This window comes from Cornus florida, unplaced genomic scaffold (genome assembly GCF_030987335.1).
Source record: "Cornus florida cultivar Cherokee Brave unplaced genomic scaffold, ASM3098733v1 CherokeeBrave_3.0.0_Hap2_Chr11, whole genome shotgun sequence".
Taxonomy (NCBI): Eukaryota; Viridiplantae; Streptophyta; class Magnoliopsida; order Cornales; family Cornaceae; genus Cornus; species Cornus florida.
Window position 1 is genome coordinate 136,425,377 of NW_026775581.1, and position 20,360 is coordinate 136,445,736.

The 20,360-nt window shown below is 33.8% G+C and overlaps 3 protein-coding genes across 5 annotated transcripts; 2 read left to right on the top strand and 1 right to left on the bottom strand.

Moving 5' to 3' along the window:
- The first annotated feature begins 1,627 nt into the window (after positions 1–1,627).
- Positions 1,628–9,701, top strand: LOC132283747 (uncharacterized). Its single transcript, XM_059785758.1, has 4 exons — positions 1,628–1,757; positions 2,002–2,178; positions 6,363–8,570; positions 9,245–9,701. The coding sequence occupies exons 1-4, from the start codon at positions 1,743–1,745 to the stop codon at positions 9,272–9,274; spliced, it is 2,430 nt and encodes an 809-aa protein (XP_059641741.1). The 5' UTR covers positions 1,628–1,742; the 3' UTR covers positions 9,275–9,701.
- A 1,259-nt stretch (positions 9,702–10,960) lies between these two features.
- Positions 10,961–12,130, top strand: LOC132285018 (uncharacterized). Its single transcript, XM_059787177.1, has one exon. The coding sequence runs from the start codon at positions 11,385–11,387 to the stop codon at positions 11,958–11,960; it is 576 nt and encodes a 191-aa protein (XP_059643160.1). The 5' UTR covers positions 10,961–11,384; the 3' UTR covers positions 11,961–12,130.
- Positions 12,131–12,148: 18 nt separating this feature from the next.
- LOC132285017 (uncharacterized) lies at positions 12,149–17,329 on the bottom strand. 3 transcript variants are annotated; one of them, XM_059787176.1, is made up of 9 exons: positions 16,931–17,329; positions 16,536–16,705; positions 16,308–16,370; positions 16,202–16,221; positions 16,041–16,085; positions 13,899–13,966; positions 13,238–13,374; positions 12,436–12,570; positions 12,149–12,310 (listed from the first exon to the last, which is right to left on the bottom strand). In XM_059787176.1, exons 1-8 carry the CDS (start codon positions 17,001–17,003, stop codon positions 12,442–12,444), a joined length of 705 nt encoding a protein of 234 aa, XP_059643159.1. In that variant the 5' UTR covers positions 17,004–17,329; the 3' UTR covers positions 12,149–12,310; positions 12,436–12,441. The 3 variants fall into 3 exon arrangements, with proteins under 3 accessions (XP_059643159.1, XP_059643158.1, XP_059643157.1); XM_059787175.1 differs by having other exon boundaries at positions 12,149–12,570; XM_059787174.1 differs by having other exon boundaries at positions 12,149–13,052; positions 16,931–17,328.
- Between the last annotated feature and the right edge of the window lie 3,031 nt (positions 17,330–20,360).

The following is a 20,360-nucleotide window of genomic DNA, read 5'->3' on the forward strand; positions in this document are numbered from 1 at the left end:
AAGGGTTTGTAATGAGAATGACAGACATGTAATTTTAAAGTTATAAACCATGAACAATAGGACGGAATTGTATAAGCAATATAATCAAATTTTAAAAATTATTAAATAGCCCGGGAATCAAAATGCCTAGAAATTGAAAGTCCATTCACTTTGAAAAAATGTATGTATAATATTATTACTACTATTTTCACACATTGTCACTTATATTTTAAAAAAATTAAAATTAAACAAACTTTTCTCATCAAGGAAAAAAAAAATCAATAAGGAAGGAAAAGGAAATCAAATATAAAAACTAAAAATACATATTGAATACTCCAATGTACAAACTTATCGAAAAAAAACCCATCTAGGTGTTTGTAAAAAAAAAAAAAAGCCAAATCTACAACAATAATCATGAACACCAATATATATATATATATATATATATACACACACACACATATATATATTTGTGTACTCGTATAGTCGTATAATTCTAAGCCAAATGTATAACAAAAATTATGAACATTAACAAAATAAAAAGGACCCAAATGTATTTTATGTGTACATATAATTGAATCAGAGAAAAAAATAGTAGAATAATTATATCTGATGAAAAGATAAGAGTGTGAGAGAGATGTATATATACCAGCGATATAGGGGGTTTTGTCGGTCTCGAATTCGGCGTAGCAAGTGTCGCAGTAGACATTGACTCGAACTTGAAATGGTTTGTCGACGAAGCGTGCACTAATGAGCGCCAAGAGGACACAGAGAGCCAATAACAAAATCAACCTACGTTGTGTCGTGGTTGACGGCACACTTCGTTCACGCAAATCTTTGCCATTAATCCAAATTAAACCTAAAATTGAAAAAAAAAAAAAAAAAAAGAAAAGAAAAGAAAAACCTCAAATCAAAACCCTAAAAAACTTATTTAACGATCCAGACATATAAAAGATCAAATCAATCTAAAAAAATTATAAAAATAAAGAAGTATAAAAGAAGATGTTTGGTTGTGCTAATCTTCATGTGTGGTATCCTAAATCAGATTTTATGATTAAGATGAGAGAAAGATGTTTTGTTTGGAAGAGCAATTTGGGAGTGAGAGATTTTGGGAGAGTTCCAAATTTTATCCGATAATTAAGAGAGCATTCATTACACACGTTCAAATTTTACATGTGGGGCTCCACCCTCAATTAAATAATATAATATATATTGTGTATAAAAATTTATACAAACATGGTAAATATGTCAAAGATGTTAGTAAATACAGAATTTATCCTGTTGCCATGTCAGCACTGGATGGCTTCCGGTGAGAGGCAAGCAGGAGACGATTTTTTCCCGGCTTTTTGGGTGCAAGATGACTTGAGAGCCACGAAAAACATGTGCACTCTGTTTCAAATTTAAAATAGTTTCAAAATAATCCTCGACAGTGCGTTTGAACGACCTTCGTCTCCTATGAGTCGTCGGTGGGCCCTCCTTTCATTAAAAAAGATAACCTAAACATCACAAAACGACAGCATATTGAAGTAGTTGTCCTCAATGTGACGACGGAGCATTAGCGAAACGAACCAACCAAAAACATTTCACTCGCTCACTCGTTAGCTGCGACCTCGTAATTTAAAACAAAAACGAGGGGCGTTCTTGTCACAACACATAATTTCAGTTGACAGACACCACACCAGTTACAATAGAAGCCCAAATTTGTTTGCCCTCTTTCTCCCATCCTCAATCTAAAGAGGTCTGCACTGCACCGACCCACACTCATGGAAGAAGCCCAGGTGAACTCATAAAATCACAAAACACACACACTCATCTCAAAACATATACATATATGCAAATTTATGTGTTTATATCTACTACATATACATATATATATATGTGTGTGTTTTCGATTTTTATATGTTTTTGTTTTTGTTTCTATTTTAGTGAGTGCGAATCGAATTTCTGCCCCATTCGTATCTCTCATTCACGTTCTGTATTTTTTATTTAATCTGTTACCTGTTTTTGCATGTTTGATTCTAGAAAATGGTGGCGTTGAAGACGACTTATGCCGATATCATTATGAATACGGCGAAAGAGGCAGCTGCGCGTATAATGTCATCGGAGCGGAAAGCTCTTCGCTTTCAGCAGGATCTGCGTTCTGTAAAAGACGAGGCCATTGGGATGCTCCTTCGTTTGAAACACACGATCGTTTCTGTGGTAATTTCGATATGTTGATTTCTTTTTCTTGTCTGATTGTGAATTTATTATTTCATACGTGACTTTAATAATCTTGTGTTTCTTATAATTTTGTTTGGTTTGGTGATATGTGTTGTTAGTGGGAAGTTTTATTTCTCGTGCAATTGAATTGTGGGATGATTTTAAGTAGTTTTATTTTATTAAACTGATATTGGGCTGACTCCATAAACAAAAATCAAGTTGAGTTGGAAATTTTTTTTTCAAGAAATTCATGGATTATGTTCTGCTGCTAATTAGGAGATTGTATTTCATGTGAAATGGAAAATGGTTTCTGATTTTTATGATGTTGCATTTAAGCTATATGTGTTGATGCATAGACACACTCACAGGACACACACATATTCCTGCATGGACCATTTCAAACATAATAAGTTAAAAAGTCAAGTGTGCCTTGGAAGCTACCCATCAATGGAGAAATTGAACGATCACTTGATAGTCTTCAAGAGAGTGGTGCAGGGATTTTCAAGTTAACATGGACTGTGTGGATTTATGTTAAAAAAAAATTTGGCACTATATATTATGATTTGTGAATAATGATATGAAGGGTGTATTAGTAAGCAGCCTCTTGGAACAGTCACTTTAATGGCTGCAAGAGTGATTTCTGCTGCTTTATCTGAAAAGTCTAGAACAAAAAGAAATTAAAGCAAAAATATATTTTGGGCATGAAGAATCGGAAAATTATTATCCTTAATATACAGTCTTTCATAATATCTCACAGAATCCACGAAAGGCTGTAGGCAGTAGGCTAGTACTATTTCCTCACCTTTCAAAGTGGAAGGTTGTGGGTTCAAGTCGGGCAAAATGGGTGTGTGAGTTTCAAATAGGGGATTTCTTTATCTTTGTAGGTTCTTTTTTGTTTCCTTGAAATTTATTCTTGAGTCACGGATGTGGAATTCCCTGCTCTAGTTAAGGAAATACTGGACCTGTATCTGGAGAATTATGGTGTCATGATGTAGCATGTAGGATCAGAAGGGTGACAATACACTTGGGGCACAATTTGGGCTAAACAAGTTCCTAAGGAGGGTTAGGTTTTTTAGCCTTTGTTTGTGGCGACCTATGCGGGTGGGTGCGGGATACTGGGCGAGCTATAGGTTGCACAATCTCACATCACCTGGGAATGGTGAAGGTGAACTGCTTATATGTCCATCTCCAAATGGTACGAGACCTTTTGGGGGAAAACCCAAGAACAAAACTGTTAGAATGTTTATGTATATATATATTTATGTTGGGTCACAAAAACCGTACGGGCTCGGGTCTAAAGTGGACAATATCATATCACATGGTGGAGTGAGTCATTACATTGTTGGTGTCCACTAGATATTGAGATTGTTTGATTTTATAGAGCTGCAAGAACAAGAAAGAAAAAAAAACCAAAACATGGAAGAACAGAGCTACTGCTATGGGGTTTTAATTTGGTATCTTATCTCTGGGAAAAGAAGAAGAAGAGGAATTTACCAAGCTTTGACAAAAAGGTTTTATGTTTGCTCTCCTTACACACAATATATCGGTTCTCCCCTTTTGCCTAGCTTTATTTTAATAAAGTCGCTTATTATTAAAAAATAAATAAAAATAGAAACAACCTTTATGCTGCCCATGTATCTAATGCAACTCCTGCCTTCTAGCCCTTCTCTAAGCTTGGGATCAGCTGTGATAAGACTTTAAGCATAATATAAGTAGATTCTTCCTGTTTAAGGCTGTAGAGTTATGTTATGGACTTGGGCGAGTGTCTCGGTTGTGGACAAATCTAAGTATTGGATTTATCTAATCCTAAACCTGAGGACAAAAGGATGTGGATAAATATCAATTTTTTTAATATTCTTCTTTTATTTCTTATGGTAAAATAATGTTACAACATAGTCATTTGACTCTTATAGAAGTAATAATGTAACAATAAAATCTTAATAAGAAAGTTTTGAACAGTCATATAATAAACTTGCATTATCAAGTATGGTTTCTGGGTGTATCTTCCACCGGACATGTAAGACACATAAAACCCATATTCCAGTGTCATATATCCAGCATGGGTCCTTTGTTCATGCATTAAGATTTCATGTAATAAAGCTATGGAGTACTGAAAAACTGATGAACGTTTTGCCACAGGCTACTCTATAATTAAGCATGTTGCTAAAGATCCCTTTTGTGAGTAGAAAAAATATGATGCACACTTTTAGGCCTTCTATTTTAGCATTATTTCAGCATCCCTGTATTATTTGGCAATATTTGGATGGGTTTTGTTCCAAATATATTATATATCATCTGTGACTAGACAACCAATGCTTTCCATCGGTGATCTTCTTCTGTGGCATTTGGCAAGGTACGTGCTTGTAGAAATTTCATTTGTTTTTTGAAAAAAAAAAATATCATTTCATATTGTGCAAGCTTGATAGTTGTGCTACAATTACTTTGAAACAAAATGCAGACAGGTGTCCATTTTGCTATAATTATTTCATGATGTACTAATCTTGCCTAATGTTCTAACCTAAAATGACCTAAATTTTATCACTATACCATTGGAACTGTCAAAGCTAAGAAAATAAAACTGGAATTAATCTCACTGAAGCACGAAAATAATTTAACTTAGCATGCCATATTTTTTGTTCCGAAAATTTTAGTTCTGTATGAGGCCTGAAATGGTTTTATCACTTATTCCTTTTATTCATGGATGCAAGAGTGAAATTTAAGAGGAGCCCTTGAGTGAAACATATTTATTGGAATTGTTGCAAAAGACATGGCTTATGCCTTTTGTCTCTTTTGAGGCGAGGATTGTGGAGAACACCTCAGGCACAACCCTTGGTGATCGTCACTCTTCTGTGCCTTCTACTTTAATTGTGTGCTCTCTGAGTGTCATTGCATAGAGTTTGGTCTGTGTCTCTTGTAAGTCCACAAATAATAAGGCTCTTTTTATTTAACCATGTCCGAAAATCTACTCTCTTTCTCTCACGCACGCATATATTATTTTTTTTTCATAGTTGGTACTCACACACACATGCCTCCACTGAGGCTCGAACCCCTGACCTCTCTTTGAGAAGTAGGGACCTTATATGTTTTAAGCCCCTACTTTATGCCTTCGACTGTTAGGTGGTGGATCCAACACAATACCCACCGTGTTTGTTGACACATCCAAGTAATAAAATCTATGTTGAAGCAAGCATGAATGTTATAGAGAATGATGTTCAAAAGACAACAAGATGTGATCAAAGTTGATGAACTTTCAATTTAAAAAATGGCAAAAAGTGCCCTTGGTGTTGCTGGTTATTCAATATGTCTAATTTCTTGCAGTTGTGTAGGGATTGGATGCAGTTAGTTTGCTAATTATTTTGCAAGTCTGTGTTGATGAAACTAAAATTGTTTAAAGATTGTTTTTTTTTTTTTTATTCCTTTTTTTTAAGAAAAAAAGAAAAAGAAAAAGTAGTTTAAGCATGATTTCACACTTATTATAAATTAGTTGGGTTTGTTTGTTTGGTGATACAAACAATTTCGATTTTAATATAGACCAGATATGGCCATTCTACATTGAAATGTAGTATAAATAAGCTGGAATATAATGCTATAATTTGTGAACAAACCGTACTGTGTTTTCAGTTCTATTAATGGGACATTGAATTAACTTTACCATCCTCTTTTTTATATTTGTCCTAATAGTTGTAACATCTAGTTTCCATTACTTGTCTATCGATGTTGTGACATTGAGAAACCAATATTGTTTGATTTAGTAGTTTTTCTGTTTGTATCCTTTGGTATATTTAGATAGTACAAAATTTTAGGGCTGATTAAGTTGGTGTGGCATCCTTTTGGTGCAACTTGTTGCATGGGATCACATAGATACAAGCTACCAGCAGGAGGTTTTAGGTCATTGTATCTCATTTGTCGTCAAGGAGACTTTAGAGTAAATGCAACCACAGAAAATTCTGTTGATTTTATTGCTGGTTCAAAGTAGATTATTTTTTATGTCAAAAACTAATTTTCTTCTGTGATAATTGTTTAGCTATATCAAATTATATACAGAATTCATCTAGTCAGTCAGAATTCTCTTAGGGTATTTTGCTGAAAGACAACTTCCTTGTTGTATATGCTTGGATCTAAGTTTCTTAGAATGATAAGTAATTGACACACGACTGTATTGACCAGTTTTCCCTTTGTTACAGAACACTGAGGCAGAGATTAGATCCTCCAGTCAGCAAAGAAGGATCGATGAGCTTGAAGCGCAGCTTGATGAAGCAGAAGACAGAATAATAGACCTTAGAGCAGAGTTGAAACAGGCACAGGACCAACTGGATAAGGTGAAAAATTACCATATCCGGCGTTTAAAGGGACAAATTGGAAAACAAGATGGATCTTGTCACGAAAGTCCAATGCACCAGATTCTAACCAGTTCTGACCCTGTCACATCGTCCCCATCAGATCCAGGACCTGAAGTGATAATGATATCTGAGGTGAAGAGTACACCTTTTAATCAGAGAATGCTGGGTAACGAGTACTGTACTTCAGCAAAACAAACCACATCATTGAAGTCTCATATTGAGAATCATTGTGTTAATAACCCTGATCTAGCCTCCATAATCATGAGAAGCAAAGAGCCCGAGCTATACAGAAATGGATATACTCAGAGAATTCGTGCATTTGAAAGGAACTTGCTGAATGGAAAATTGCATCCTGGAGAGGTAGATGACCAGCACTTCCGCATAAAGACTGAGCCCATCATCAACTTGAATGTACAAGATACAGAGATAGGTACTGTATCCTCTCCCAAGACTGAGGATGTGGATGTAATTAGATTGGTAGAAGTGCCAGTCAACATTAGCACTTATGGACATCATCCTAATAAGTTCCGTAAGAAAATACAAAGAAGAAAAACTCGATGTGGGACAGCTAAAGCTACCGCAAGTAGGTTTTATTCTCGGCATCCCATGAATCCTTCTCAATTATCCTCAGTTCTTTCTTATTGCAAAACATATTCATATGCAAACAATGATAATGTAAAATCTGGTGATGGAGCCTGTACCTTGCCTTGTCCCAAGGCTGAGAATGCGGATTTAGCTGCAAATTCTTCTGGGTTTCAAAAAATAATGCAGCATAATAATGACCAGGGTCTTAAGGTTGTTCGTAGAAGCCTTAGAAAAAGGAAAGTAGAACATAGAAATTTCACTGCTACCTCATTCAGGTCTCTTCCAGATCAGCTGACTGAACCTTGTCAACAATGTTCATTTCTTTCCAGTTCCAAGACCTGTTCAGTCAATTATAATGTAAAGTCTGATGAAGCTCGGATGAACAATCAAAGTGAGACTAACATGGACACTATATCAAGGTCTACAAATTTTACTCTAGGCTCCAAGGATGTCAGAGATTTTGGACTTACTGAGATTGCTACAGAGAAGGAGACAGAGTTGATAGATGAGGCTGTTTTGGTACAGGATGGTGATGCTGCAGAGAGTCGTAGGGTCTCAGAATCCAACTTAAATCTTAAGATAAACAATGTACCATCGACAGATTCTGAGTTGAACAATGCAAAAACATCAGAAGCAACTTTTAGAGCTCCCAGCAGGGTTCTTAAGTACACATTCAGCCGGAAGCGCAAGAAGGAATCTTTGACCAACCTCGATGAGGATGCTTCTCTTGAAAAAAGCAATATGAAGAGGAGGTTGGGGCATAAACAAAATGGTCCTCCAGAACTGCATAATTCTAGCTTGACAAGTGAAGTATCTCGGGAAAGCCAAGGAGGGGTGCAGGTTGCTCCTCAGGTTGATAATTTCACTGCTACCTCATTCAGGTCTCTTCCAGATCAGCTGACTGAACCGTCTCAACCATGTTTATTTCTTTCCAGTTACAAGACTTGTTCATTCGATTGTAATGTAAAGTTTGATGAAGCTCAGTTGAATGATCAAAGTGAGTGTAACATGGATAATATATCAGGATCTACAAATGTTACTCTAGGCACCAAAGATGTCAGAGAATTTGGATTTACTGAGATGGCTAAAGAGGAGTCAGAGTTGATAGATGAGGCTGTTGGTGTACAGGACGGTGGTGCTGCAGGGAGTCCTAGGGTCTCGGAATCCAACTTAAATCTTGAGATAAACAATTTACCATCGATGGATTCCAAGTCCAACAATGCAAAAACATCTGAAGCAACTAATAGTGCTCCCAGTCAAGCTACCAGCAGGGTTCTTAAGTACACATTCAGCAGGAAGTGCAAGAAGGAATCTTTGACCAACCTCGATGAGAATGATTCCCTTGAAAAGAGCAGTACGCAGAGGACGTTGGAGCATAAACAAAACGGCCTTCAAGAACCGCAGAATTCTAGCTTAACAAGTGAATTATCTCGGGATAGCCGACGAGTGGTGCAGGTTGCTCGTCAGGTTAGTGATAATTTTCCCCCCTTCTCGGACTTGTCTCTTAATTATGTCTGGAACTCATATAACTTGAAGATGCCAACTGCCTTAGCTGGTATTATGTTCTAGCTGTAACAATTCATCCTTGGGTTAGAGTCTCCAAAGGAGTTTGAACACGGTTTTCATCACTTTACCTGCCCGCCTATACCCAAAATAAAGAACTAAGATAACTTACTGCATCTCTCTGTTACTTTGAGCAAATTTAAGGCCCCTGCTTGGCAAAATTCTTTACCTATGGATGGCTGCAAGTGGCTGAGGCCAATGCCCACGGCTTGTGCCTTTTTTAAATTTGTGATGAAAATTGGTCCAACTGGTCATAATAACATTTGACGTTTTACATATTTTAAACAATTCAAGATCGATAACTAAAGCATGGAGTTTATGGTTGGATTTGTCTGTCTGAATGTCCTTCACCATTTTCTTCTTTGTTGACATTAATCTGTTGAAGTATGTATAGAAAGAAGCCCAAAGTAATTCTTGTAGTTCATAATAATATCTATCTAAATTGTAGAATATTTGATTTCATTATTTTGTGCTAACTTATCCGGATAAGTGGTCACAGTTTTTGGGTGCTTCAATGTCTATATGCTGTTGCGAGATGACTAGGGTCTCTCTTCTGATCTTTTCTCTCCATTGTGCAGCTTATTTCTTTGTCTGGAAAAAAGTGGTAACAGGATTGGCTGTTCCTTCTGCACATGCAAGAGAAAGATGAAGCCAATGAGAAACCTAACAACATGCACAGTGAGAGATCATTCAATTTAACTACAGCATTTACTTCATAATTCTTCTAGTGGGTAGTTGTAATAGGCCGAATTCACGCTTGCCATCCAACCCAAAAGCGTAAGTTGTTGGGTAATGTTGTGTACTTGTTATTATATACCCAGGACTTTCTCGATGTGAGACGAGAACCTCTAACAATAGCACTTAGACATTCAAGTATAACCCAATTGTAGATCCGCTACTGCCTGGTAGATATGGGTTCCTGGATCAGCCTTTGTCTACAAATGTGATACTATTAGCAGAATTAGGGTTTTGATGCACTTTTTGATGAATTTTTAGCCGTAAAAGAAAATTTTGGGATACTGCACTCCCTATTAATACATGGTATACAATATATTTTCCACCACAATAGACTTTTTGGGAGTGAATTTGTTATTTTTATTCATACAGGATTGGACCTTTTGACCGACCTCCTTGGAGTATAGAAGTCGCATAATTTAAACAAGGCATACGCCGTAGACATAAAAATTATTGAAATTAATGTTTCGATTTGTAAGAAAATAGTATTCTTTTTCTTCTATGAAACTTCTCTTCCAAAAAGCATTAAAAAAAAAAAGGTTTAGGCTAAAGTTTTAGAAATGGTTTAAGAGCCTGTATACTCCTTTGTTCTAAGAAATTTGTCCATTTTGAAATTTGAGAACAGTGACTCACTAATTTTTAAAGTGGGCAAATTTTATGGGAGAAAAGGAGTATTTGAATTTCAAATAACAAAGATTCCTTTCTTTAAAGTGTTATATATATATATATATATATATATATATATATAAACCATCATAATCACTGCAATAAACGTTGCCTGCAGAAATTCGAAATACGGTAGTGACATTCAACCATTGGATCGTGTGAACACAAATATATATTTAATGACTTAGGAACAGTCACATTGAACCATTGGGTTATGTGAATTCAAATGTGGACTCACAATTCATATATTTTGTGGAGTGCATGTAATCGAACAGTTTTTTTTTTTTTTTAAGTTGATGCAATTGGCACGAGTTAAAATTTTCTTATACCTCTAACATAATATCCTTTTGAATTTAGAATTTCAATAAATAAAAAATAATAATGGTTTAAATTCACATCTATTGATTTGAATTCTTTCATTATTTTTATCCAAATGAATTCAGTGGGCAACAGCTGGACCAAAAGGAATCAAGAAATAGTGTAGCTAGGAATGTAGAAGGAGACATGTGGGTCACCGTTTGATAAGATAGAGCGTGGAAACAGGCGTGCTTTGGACCCGTCACGTCTGACCCATCCATCTCATTACCCGCCAAACAACCTTCACTTCCGGCAAAAGGCATGCGGACTTGAGAGGAGAACCAGATTCTCCACTACACTTTGTTACCATGCTCCACCCTAAATTGCGTCATTTCAATTTCCATTTTCTACCACATCCTATCCTATGCACTTACAAATTCTTTCTGATAAATTAAAAATATATATATATAATTGAAAAGAGCTTATGACTAAAAAGAGATTAAAATGTTAATATAAAAAACAACAAATCTTTGTCACATTACCCCCAATTTCCTCATTCATTCTTTACCAATTTTATATAATTCTTCTAAATCAATTGTTAGCATTTTACCTTAGACAGAGAATGATAAATGATGAATAAAAAAAATATTATGTGATATCTAGGAGAGTGATAATTTTTTAAGGACTGTTGTACCCGAATTTACCTTTACATTTAGAAATCCCAGTGCACGCCAAACCCAAAAAAAGACAGGGAAAGCAATATAACTACAATTCCTAAGCCGGAGCAATGATAGGTTACCGCACAGGGTAGCAGAGAATGTCTGCTTGTCTCCTTCAGCAGCCGCAACCTCACCAGTCACCAGTCACGATCGTCTTATCATCACAGCAGCCGAGGTCACAGGTGGCCCCACAAAATCATACTAGTATTACTCTGCCAATGCCAATTTCATAGATCGGCCGCATGACTCTTCTCATTCCCAATCCTCTATATAAAGAAAGCACAAACCACCATACTCACACATGTTAAGTAGTAGGTTTTATGTTACAAATTGCACTAGAGTTGTAACAATGGCAGTGAATAAAAAAGAAGATAATCTACAGGCAGTGTGGTTTGCAGCCGGAACAGCTGTTCTGATGGCGTGTTTGAAACGCGCCACCGTGGTGTCTCTAGTCGAGCAGTGGCGCGTGTGGGTCTTCCTCGCCCTCAACCTCTTGCTCTTGGCTATTCTCTTCACATCTACATCATCAACTAATCAACCTCAAGAAAGCAATTATACAAACGAAGAACCCAACACAATCGAGAGAAAGAAGAGAAGGAAACAATGTATGCGGTTCTTGTTGGAGGATGAACAAGGCAGCAACAGCTCAATGTTTTTTAAGAGTACTGGGATTATTACAAGAACTGAGAAAGAGGTGGTTGAAGAAGATGATGATGTGAAACAAATTTCGTTGTCGAAAGAGGAGCTAAATGAGAAAGCAGAGGCCTTCATTGCAATGTTTAGGCGGCATTTGATTTCAGATGCAAAGAATAGAAGCAGGTCGCCTTCCCAAACTAGACGAAGGCCCCATACAGAGCATCCCGGTCAACTCATATAGTGGCAGTGGTTGTGATAGGGCTTGTGCACTGCAGAATATTTGTTATATATGCTACTTTAAAAGTACTGGAAGTCCAGTTATCGGACTACATTATGAAAATTTTCTATCAAAACTTGTTCAAAAGAATGAATTTGTTAGTCGTTGACTAGAACCTTAAAAGAGTGATGAATTCTTATATAAATTCATATCCATGAGGCAATGTATAACACTGCATTTCAGTACAAATGTCTTCATATATGCATATGTATCACTCTTTTTTCATAACAGAACAGTGTAAACTACTCTCTCACCTTTTGCACAAAACAACCTCCAAAACATTCCACCAGAAAAAGAAGCTTCAACTTCACTTCCTAAAGTCAATTGCAGCTATTACAATATGTATAAAATTCCCATCAACATGTAGTACTTTTTCATTTACAGTACAACTCGAGAAGATCAATGCTTAAAATGTAGTGATCTCATTGAAATTACTTACAAGAAGTTAATTCCCGTCGCTTGCCTGAAGAATTCCGCCCAATTGCTCCACATTGTCTGAATGACAACTGGGACATACACACCTCCTCTGCAACTCCTCACCAAGGGAAGCACATTTCTCTTCAAATTCTGAAGTCTGCTTGATAACAGTTAAGTACACTACAGCAAGCATTATGATTAACAAAATACAGGGTGGCAATCCAATTCAAAACTCAACTTTTTTCTTGATAAAGCAGCACTGCATTATTTGATTGCAACAAAGACAGAACTTTCAACGACCATTTCAGCCCCATTAGTTATAAGAGTTCAATTACTATATTATTTTCTCCTCCATGGAAGCTGAAGGGACATTATAACTTATTTACTCAGGGGCCTGACAAATGTAATAAGACGTAAATATGACTACCTACACAGAACATTTTTAATTCTTTCTCCATCTCAAGTATGAAAGACTTATTTTAACATTCATAGTGTGCAGATTCAGTGGCCATTTAATTGGAACCATCCAATGCAATTTTGGAAAGGATATCTGGTCAAGTCCTGCAATTCGATACTTTCTTTCATAATTGCCTCCATCAGGAACACCTTCCTTTCCAAATTGACCAACTCCTGCTGGATCTGCAGGAGTCCCAGGTTCAAACATTTACAGGACACTTTTCCAGGTAAATCTTTGGAAAAAACACATCGAAATAGAAGGAAGTAAAAGAATAACAAATGTGGTTCTTTCTAATCACAGTAAAATGTCAATACCAGATGAAAATTGCATTTAACAGTGCTTTTAAGTTCAGAGATCAACTAATCACCTGTTTATGGATATTTTGTTCTGCCTGGTACTCTTGTTCCTCCATGTTGATTTGAGAAATTATATGGTCAAGCTTATTCTCAAGAGCTCTTCTAACAACTTCAGCATCTTCCATATTAGCAAGGTTCTTACCTACTTCTGGAAGAAAAGAGCAATGCTACATTTAGGTTTAAAAAAGAAGATGTAAGAAACAACACACACAGGTACACATGCTCCATATGAAAACAAAATGTACAGAGACACAGACGTAGACCATAAGAAGACAAGCACAGTCACAATTCATCCCAAAATGTATTATCTTCTTCTTTTTTGCCTTTTTGGTAGGTAAGTCTCATACACACACCCATTTACCCTGTTGGAGGCTCGAATCATCAACCTTCCAGTTGGAAGGAGGAGGAGATATTACTTGGGCTAAGCCCTTTGTGGTAAAATTTATTATCTTTATTCACTAAACTTCCTAGTTTAATTAAAAAGTATTTCCCAGACATACAAAAATACCATTAATCATTGCAGAAACCAGAAATTCCACTAGTAAATGTAATCGAGAACTTAAACCTACTGTGAAATTGATATCAATGTTAAGGGGAAAAAGAACTAAAACCTACTGTGACATTTATCATATAAATTTCCAGGGGAAAAATAGCGTCATAACGTATACTGACCATCATTTGATGAATTCCCAATCTGGTTATCTTTATGAAAAGTACAAGCTAATGTCTCTTGGAATTTCCTGCATCAGTAAGTTCGTAAACAAAATCTCACTAACTTTGTAATAGTAAAATGTTATGCACTTTTCATATTTAAAACAGCAAATCCAAAGCAATCATGTAAAAAGAGCCTCTCAGTAGCGGCATGTGAAGACAAAAAAAAGTAAAAAAGAAAAAGAAAAAAGGACATCCATCTTTTGCATAACTCTTAAGAGTTAAACTGCCTTGTGTGTTGCACAAAAGTCAATCATGTGTTCTATTTACTCAAATACATTTATTGGGCTGGAATTTAGTTAGTTCCATGTACTTCTCTACAGTAATTTTGGCATTTTTGAGGACCTCAAGTATTTCTCCCAACTACTTGGGGTCTGCTACATGAATCATTTTTCCCATTCCGAATGCTTTGGTATTAAAACCAAAGACTTTTTGGGATTTCTGAAAGAATAGAAGTTAAGGGAATATTAAAGGCTCGTTGTGAAAGATGATGAAATCCTTTCACGTTTGTCTTCCTGTATGTGTTTGTGAAAAAACATCCCCATTCAGAGTAACACATGATTTGTGTATCCCTAGAAGGGAAAGAAGAACTACCATCTATATTGCTAACCAAAAAATATATGAGAGAGAAATTTTTGCCCATTTACTTTATAACTATCAAGATCTAAAAAGGTAAAAAAAAAAAACTGCACAACTGTTGGAACATGTAAATGTTTTAGTGCTTGTGGTGTCGCTTCTTTTTGAATATTTCCCTGGTTTGATCGTAGTGGAATTTATTTTTTCCTTAAAAAAAAATAAAAGAAAAAGAAAGAAGAAGAGAAAAAAAACAGTTCTCTGGTAAGAAAACTGCAGTCAGGTATGAAAAAAAAAAATGGTAATGCAATGATTTCTATAGCTATCAGGAGGTTGAGATTTGAGTGGAGACATAATTGTGACTTAAACCTTCAATGAATGTTGCAAAAAAACTAACAATTCTAACAATGATGGATTTTTACAAAAGTTCGTACACATTCAAAATTTATGAATAAAAATGGTTACACAGCACTGATGTTACGAACTTATGGCAATCATCAAATATTGTCTTGTTTCAATTTATCGTTTACAGTTCATCAGACACCATAATAAGCTAGAATAGCAGAAGCTGGGTATACATTGATCAGCGAAGGTTAAAACCTTTGAGCATTTTGTATGTCAAATTGTTGATAAAGATGACTAGCAATATTCCACCAATAGATCGATAACCAAATCTGAGAAAATCGGCTCCACAAAGTTTTAATGCTAAAAATCATAAGATACCGTGTTGACTGACAATGCAAAAGATCTTGAAATTCCAGCAGAATGATCATGCTAGGCAACAGAGGAGTTCCATAAATGCTGGTTTAAATATATGATTGTTGATTAAAATGGTAAGACAATCACCCATTTTGGTGAAGTGGTTGCAAAAGAATAACTAGGGTATTAATAACAAAAATACAATTATGTACTAATATGGCTACATCATCATGATAGAAGAAACACATGGAAGAATATTAACAAGGAAAACATTTATTCAAAAAAAACAAAAGAAATAAAGTGAAGCATTGCGGAGTAGCAGCATCAGAAACGGAAGTGTACTTGAAAATGAATGCAAGGGATATGTGATTGATGGTTGGTATTCAGAAATGTACAACTGGATCTGAATTAGGGTGATAGATGGTTTTCATTTAGCATGACATTTCCATGGTTGCTACAAAGATATATCTCTCTATCCGTGTCTGTTTCCCGGGCAGTCTCCAAAATTACTTAAGAGATGTTCCTGTGAGGATCAATATTAGGTAGCTGGACACCTTATGAGACGAATTAATGTATAGAAACTCATTTGTTTGCCTTTTGTACAATCCAGCCACAATGGCAACCGCCTAGTTAAGAAAATAATACAATACAACTCTACATTTTCCAGGCAAAAAGGAATTGCATATTATAAACTGGTATTTGTCGAAGTACGATGTCTAATTTTTAAATCGAGAGTTTATATCCACATTTCCAATCTTATACACAAAGCAAAATCAATGAGAAAGAAGTCAATGGAACTAAGATGTGTGATCTGAGGTAATCGAGATCAACCTTATTTTAGCGTTGAGCTCAAACATTTTGGCAATAAACTCATCTCTGCATTGAAGATAAGAAAACATTGGAAGATATACAACGAAATAAACAACTTTCTGGTTTTAATGCTTCAGTGAATTGCATTAATTAATTAAACAAAAAGAGATGAATAATAGTACCGTGAAGCTCCTTCTTCATTCTATCCAAAAGAATGAAATATAAACAGCATTATAGAATGAAAAGAAGCCAACCGAAAAATACAAATTATAAGGCGCAGTGAACTACCTTAAGCGCCTCAACATCAGATCCAACAACAGATATCTCATTTTGGATAAAACAAATTCTCCCCTGGATGTAGTGATTTAAAAAGAAAGCATTAAAAAAAATTCAATCCTAATCAACAAGTGAAGAAATTCAACCAAAATATAAAGGCTATTTAAAGAGGTCTAATCAAAACCTAATTGAATTTTGAATGAATTCGAGCAATTATGAAATAAATTGGAAAGAAAAAACCTCTAAGGTTTGAATCGAAGCTTCAGTCATAGCCAATTCAACTTCGTAGCCTTTAAGCTCTTGCTCATTGTTTTCCTTGAGACGCTTAACGTCTTCGAGTTCTGCATTCGCTGCATCTAATTCAGATTGAAGCTCATGGATTCGCTTCTTGAGACCGACTATTTTACGCTCTGCATAACTCGAAGCAACACAAATTCAATTTCATTTATCAAACAATTACATGTTTCGTTTGGTCACCGTGAAAATTCAACGAGAAAATTGCATTCAATTAAGCTTTCAGTTGAGGCAAAGCAAAACAGCCGATTACATGAGATTCGATGTTTCCCTTTGTTGTTATTTTCCTACGTTTTCTCAGCAACCAAACGAAGCGTGGTGACTGATGAACGAAACATTACCTCCTTGGGATTTTTCAGTGGCGAAGTCGCGAATCAACGTTCGGAGTTGCTTCTGTGGATCACTTCCCGCCATGCCTTTGAGAATTCTGTTTCCCGCTTTTTTCTTCTTCTGTCAAGCTTCGTAATAGACTCAACCTTGAGCTCGATATCTCTATATATATATATACACACACTGCTACAACTTCACAAGAGCTTAGAGTATGTCCTTGTTTGACTTCATTTGAACAAACGGTGATGTGTGCATCTCTTTTGAACTTATGGTGATGATCACCCATAATTGAGATTGTACTGCGTTTGGAAGGAGAGGTGAAGAAATGGAAGCAAAGGCGAGGAGAAGAGTGAAGGAAAAACATTCCTAATGCTCCGTTTGCTCAGATGGAACTGGAAGAAAAGAAAGGAAATAAAAAATTTATGGCTTTTTTTTTGGAAGGTAAATAAATAAATCTGATTTGGTTAGAAAGGAAAAATAAATTTTTTGAACCCTAAACCCTAATTTTTCATAACCATCTAACTTTTTCATTAATAAAAGTCTATCTTAGAAATTTTTTTATGAGTTTACAATAACGTCTTTTTTTGTTTTTTATTATGTATTCAAATCATGAAATGATAAACATTTTTAATTTTATTGAAAAAATTCGTGCTAATCAAATATAGGTGAGGATGAAAATAAATTTATTTTATGATAAGTTTATGTGTTTAAATCATAAAAAAATGATTTTTCACAATTTTTTTTAAAAAAATTCGTGCTAATCAAATACAGATTAGCATGAAAGGAAATTTATTCAAAACCAACCCATTTCAAATTTCATTAGTCACAAACAATGAAAATTCTTTTTATAATAAAAATCCCTTTAAATATGGGCATTCTAAACTCAAAGTAATGGCAAAAAATGATTTTGTAAATGATTTAGTTGTGGTTATTTCCACCTATATAGAATTGGAATTTGTGAAATTGAAAAAAAAATAACTTTGAAAATTGAACTAAAATTTTATCAAATTTCATCAATTCCAATTTCAATACTTTAAGTGGTACAGTAGTTAAACATAACCAATTCTAATTTCAATGCTTTAAGTGGTACAATAGTTAAACATAACCTAACATAAGGACATGTTCGATTGCATGAAATTGAAACATTTGAATTGTAATTGGTGGAATTTGAAAAAAAAAAATAATAATTAAAAAAATTGAACTAAAATTTTCTTAAATTCCATCAATTTCAATTCCAATGTTCCAATTTCATGTAACCGAATACACTTGAAGGTATTTGTAATTCTCTCAAAGTGTTTTTTTTTATTATTATTTTTATTTTTATCAAATAATTTGTGAAAAATGACTGTTTATTTTTTAAAAAAAGGTATCAACCATTCTAATAATTAAATTAATGTCTCTAAGCTAAGCGGATATCTATTTTAATGTTTTACTCAGCTTAAAAACAAATGGGTGTGAGAAAAGAAGCAATTCCAGTTAGTTCATATTCTTAATTTCGTTCAATCCAATTATTGTTTTTGGTTAGATAAATACAAAGAAGTCACCATGTTTAATTTATTTTTGTTCTCATTACTATATTTGATTTCAAGTAGATACATTTGCTAATTAAACCAAAACAAAAATAAAAAAATTAAATACTATATTTCGCATCACTAAAAATCTTCTTAGGTATACTACACTTGATAAAAATGAAAATAAGTATTTCAATTTTAAAAGTTACTCTATAATTTTAAAATTCTTTTGGTATCTTACTACACTTTATTTTTGTGAGATGATTTCCTTAGGGTTTGTTTGGTTAACGTGAAGTAGGTAGAAAGGAAAAGAAACAAAATATTTTTTTAATTTTTTGGAGTTTGGTTACCTAGAAAGAGAAAATTTTGGGGAAAGTGGATTCCCTCGGATAAATTTTCCTAAAATATTTCCACGCATAAAACACAAGAAAGTTTATTTTCTCACTCGAAACTGTCATTTAATTTCTAAATTTCCTATTATGCCCCAATTGAATTGTTTCTCCAATTTTTTTCAAAGAGGTTATTAAGTTATACCATTAGGACACATATTTGAATTCATGGATTCATCATATCTAATACCGTCGTTACCTAAATTATTTTAAAATAAATTAAGAATTGAATAGTAGAATTATATTACTTTTAATTTTTACCAATATCTCAATAGATATATGAGAAGACATGAATTAGAGTGATGGAAATCAAAATAATATTTATTTTTTATTATCTGTACAGTTTTGAAACTTAATAAAGTTTTCTACTCGAATAATATGTGATTTTTGTATAAAAAAATTTACATGGTTCATAGTCATAAAATATGGGAGTGGCCCGATATATTATGCATGAACCAAAAAATTATTATGCATTAACTATAAAATGTTACTTTTGCATAACCAATTTTATCCTAGAGTATTGTCATTTAGTGTTTCTTTGAGGGGCTTGCAAAAAATATTATATTTAATATTCTAATAAAAACACGAGTATGTTATGATAAATGAACTACATTCTACATATGAATATAAATAATTATTATTTAAAACACAAAATAAAAAAATTTGATAACTAAAATTCAGTCCTCCTTAGTTTGTTCTAATTTAAATATGAATATAAATAATAATAATTATTATTAATAATCCATCATTTTACTATTTATTTGTTAAAAATTAATATAAATAATTAAATATAAAGATGATTCATCTAACACAAAATTAATTTATTTATTTTTAAGTATTTGAAATCATGAGGGTAGTTTTGGTAAGTAAATCATTATTATTATTTTTTTTTCATGCCATCCAAACTAGCAAAATAATTTTTTCCCACAACTTTCATGAAAATTTTTCCTGCTAATCAAATGCATGCTGGAAACTTAATTTTCCTTTCTTTCACTTTACTTTCTTTTACTTTTACTTTCTATCATATATTTCTGTCTAACCAAACGAACCCTTATTGTTTTATCAAATACATTTTATTGAAGTAAATTTACTTAATAATGTACTTAATTGAATAACACTTTTTAAAATAAAATATCCAGTGGAGTTACGAAAAACAATTCCTTAGGCTATTACATTGATTGTCTGACTGATACAAACTAACATTTTCAAACTAAAGGTTAGGGATTCAAGTCTTGATGGACGTATTAAGTGTTTGAATTTTTTTTTTTAAATAAAAATAAAAATAGACAACTCTTATTAAGAGAAGTTTTAAAATTACTCATTAGAACAAGCAATTCTAAGCCAAATCCTATTTTTTGAAAAACAAACAAAATTTCATAAAAGTAAAAAATGAAAAAAGATATTATATATATTTAGTGTGGATAGGAGTATTATATTATCCAAAAAGATATATTTAATTATTTTTATTTTTTTTTTGAGTGTGAATATATTATATAATCCAAAATAAATATTTAACAATATTTATTTATTTTTTCGGTTTC

What these genes read in the sequence shown, in the direction of transcription:
- LOC132283747 (XM_059785758.1), top strand. An exon ending in AACACACGATCGTTTCTGTG is followed by an intron (nt 2,179 to 6,362) that starts GTAATTTCGATA and finishes CCTTTGTTACAG; the next exon opens with AACACTGAGGCAGAGATTAG. An exon ending in TGGTGCAGGTTGCTCGTCAG is followed by an intron (nt 8,571 to 9,244) that starts GTTAGTGATAAT and finishes TCCATTGTGCAG; the next exon opens with CTTATTTCTTTGTCTGGAAA.
- LOC132285018 (XM_059787177.1), top strand. Translation starts at nt 11,385, where the DNA reads ATGTTAAGTAGTAGGTTTTATGTTACAAATTGCACTAGAGTTGTAACA.
- LOC132285017 (XM_059787174.1), bottom strand. Translation starts at nt 17,003, where the DNA reads ATGGCGGGAAGTGATCCACAGAAGCAACTCCGAACGTTGATTCGCGAC. An exon ending in CTTCGATTCAAACCTTAGAG is followed by an intron (nt 16,371 to 16,535) that starts GTTTTTTCTTTC and finishes CACTACATCCAG; the next exon opens with GGGAGAATTTGTTTTATCCA. An exon ending in CTGATGTTGAGGCGCTTAAG is followed by an intron (nt 16,222 to 16,307) that starts GTAGTTCACTGC and finishes TCTTTTGGATAG; the next exon opens with AATGAAGAAGGAGCTTCACG.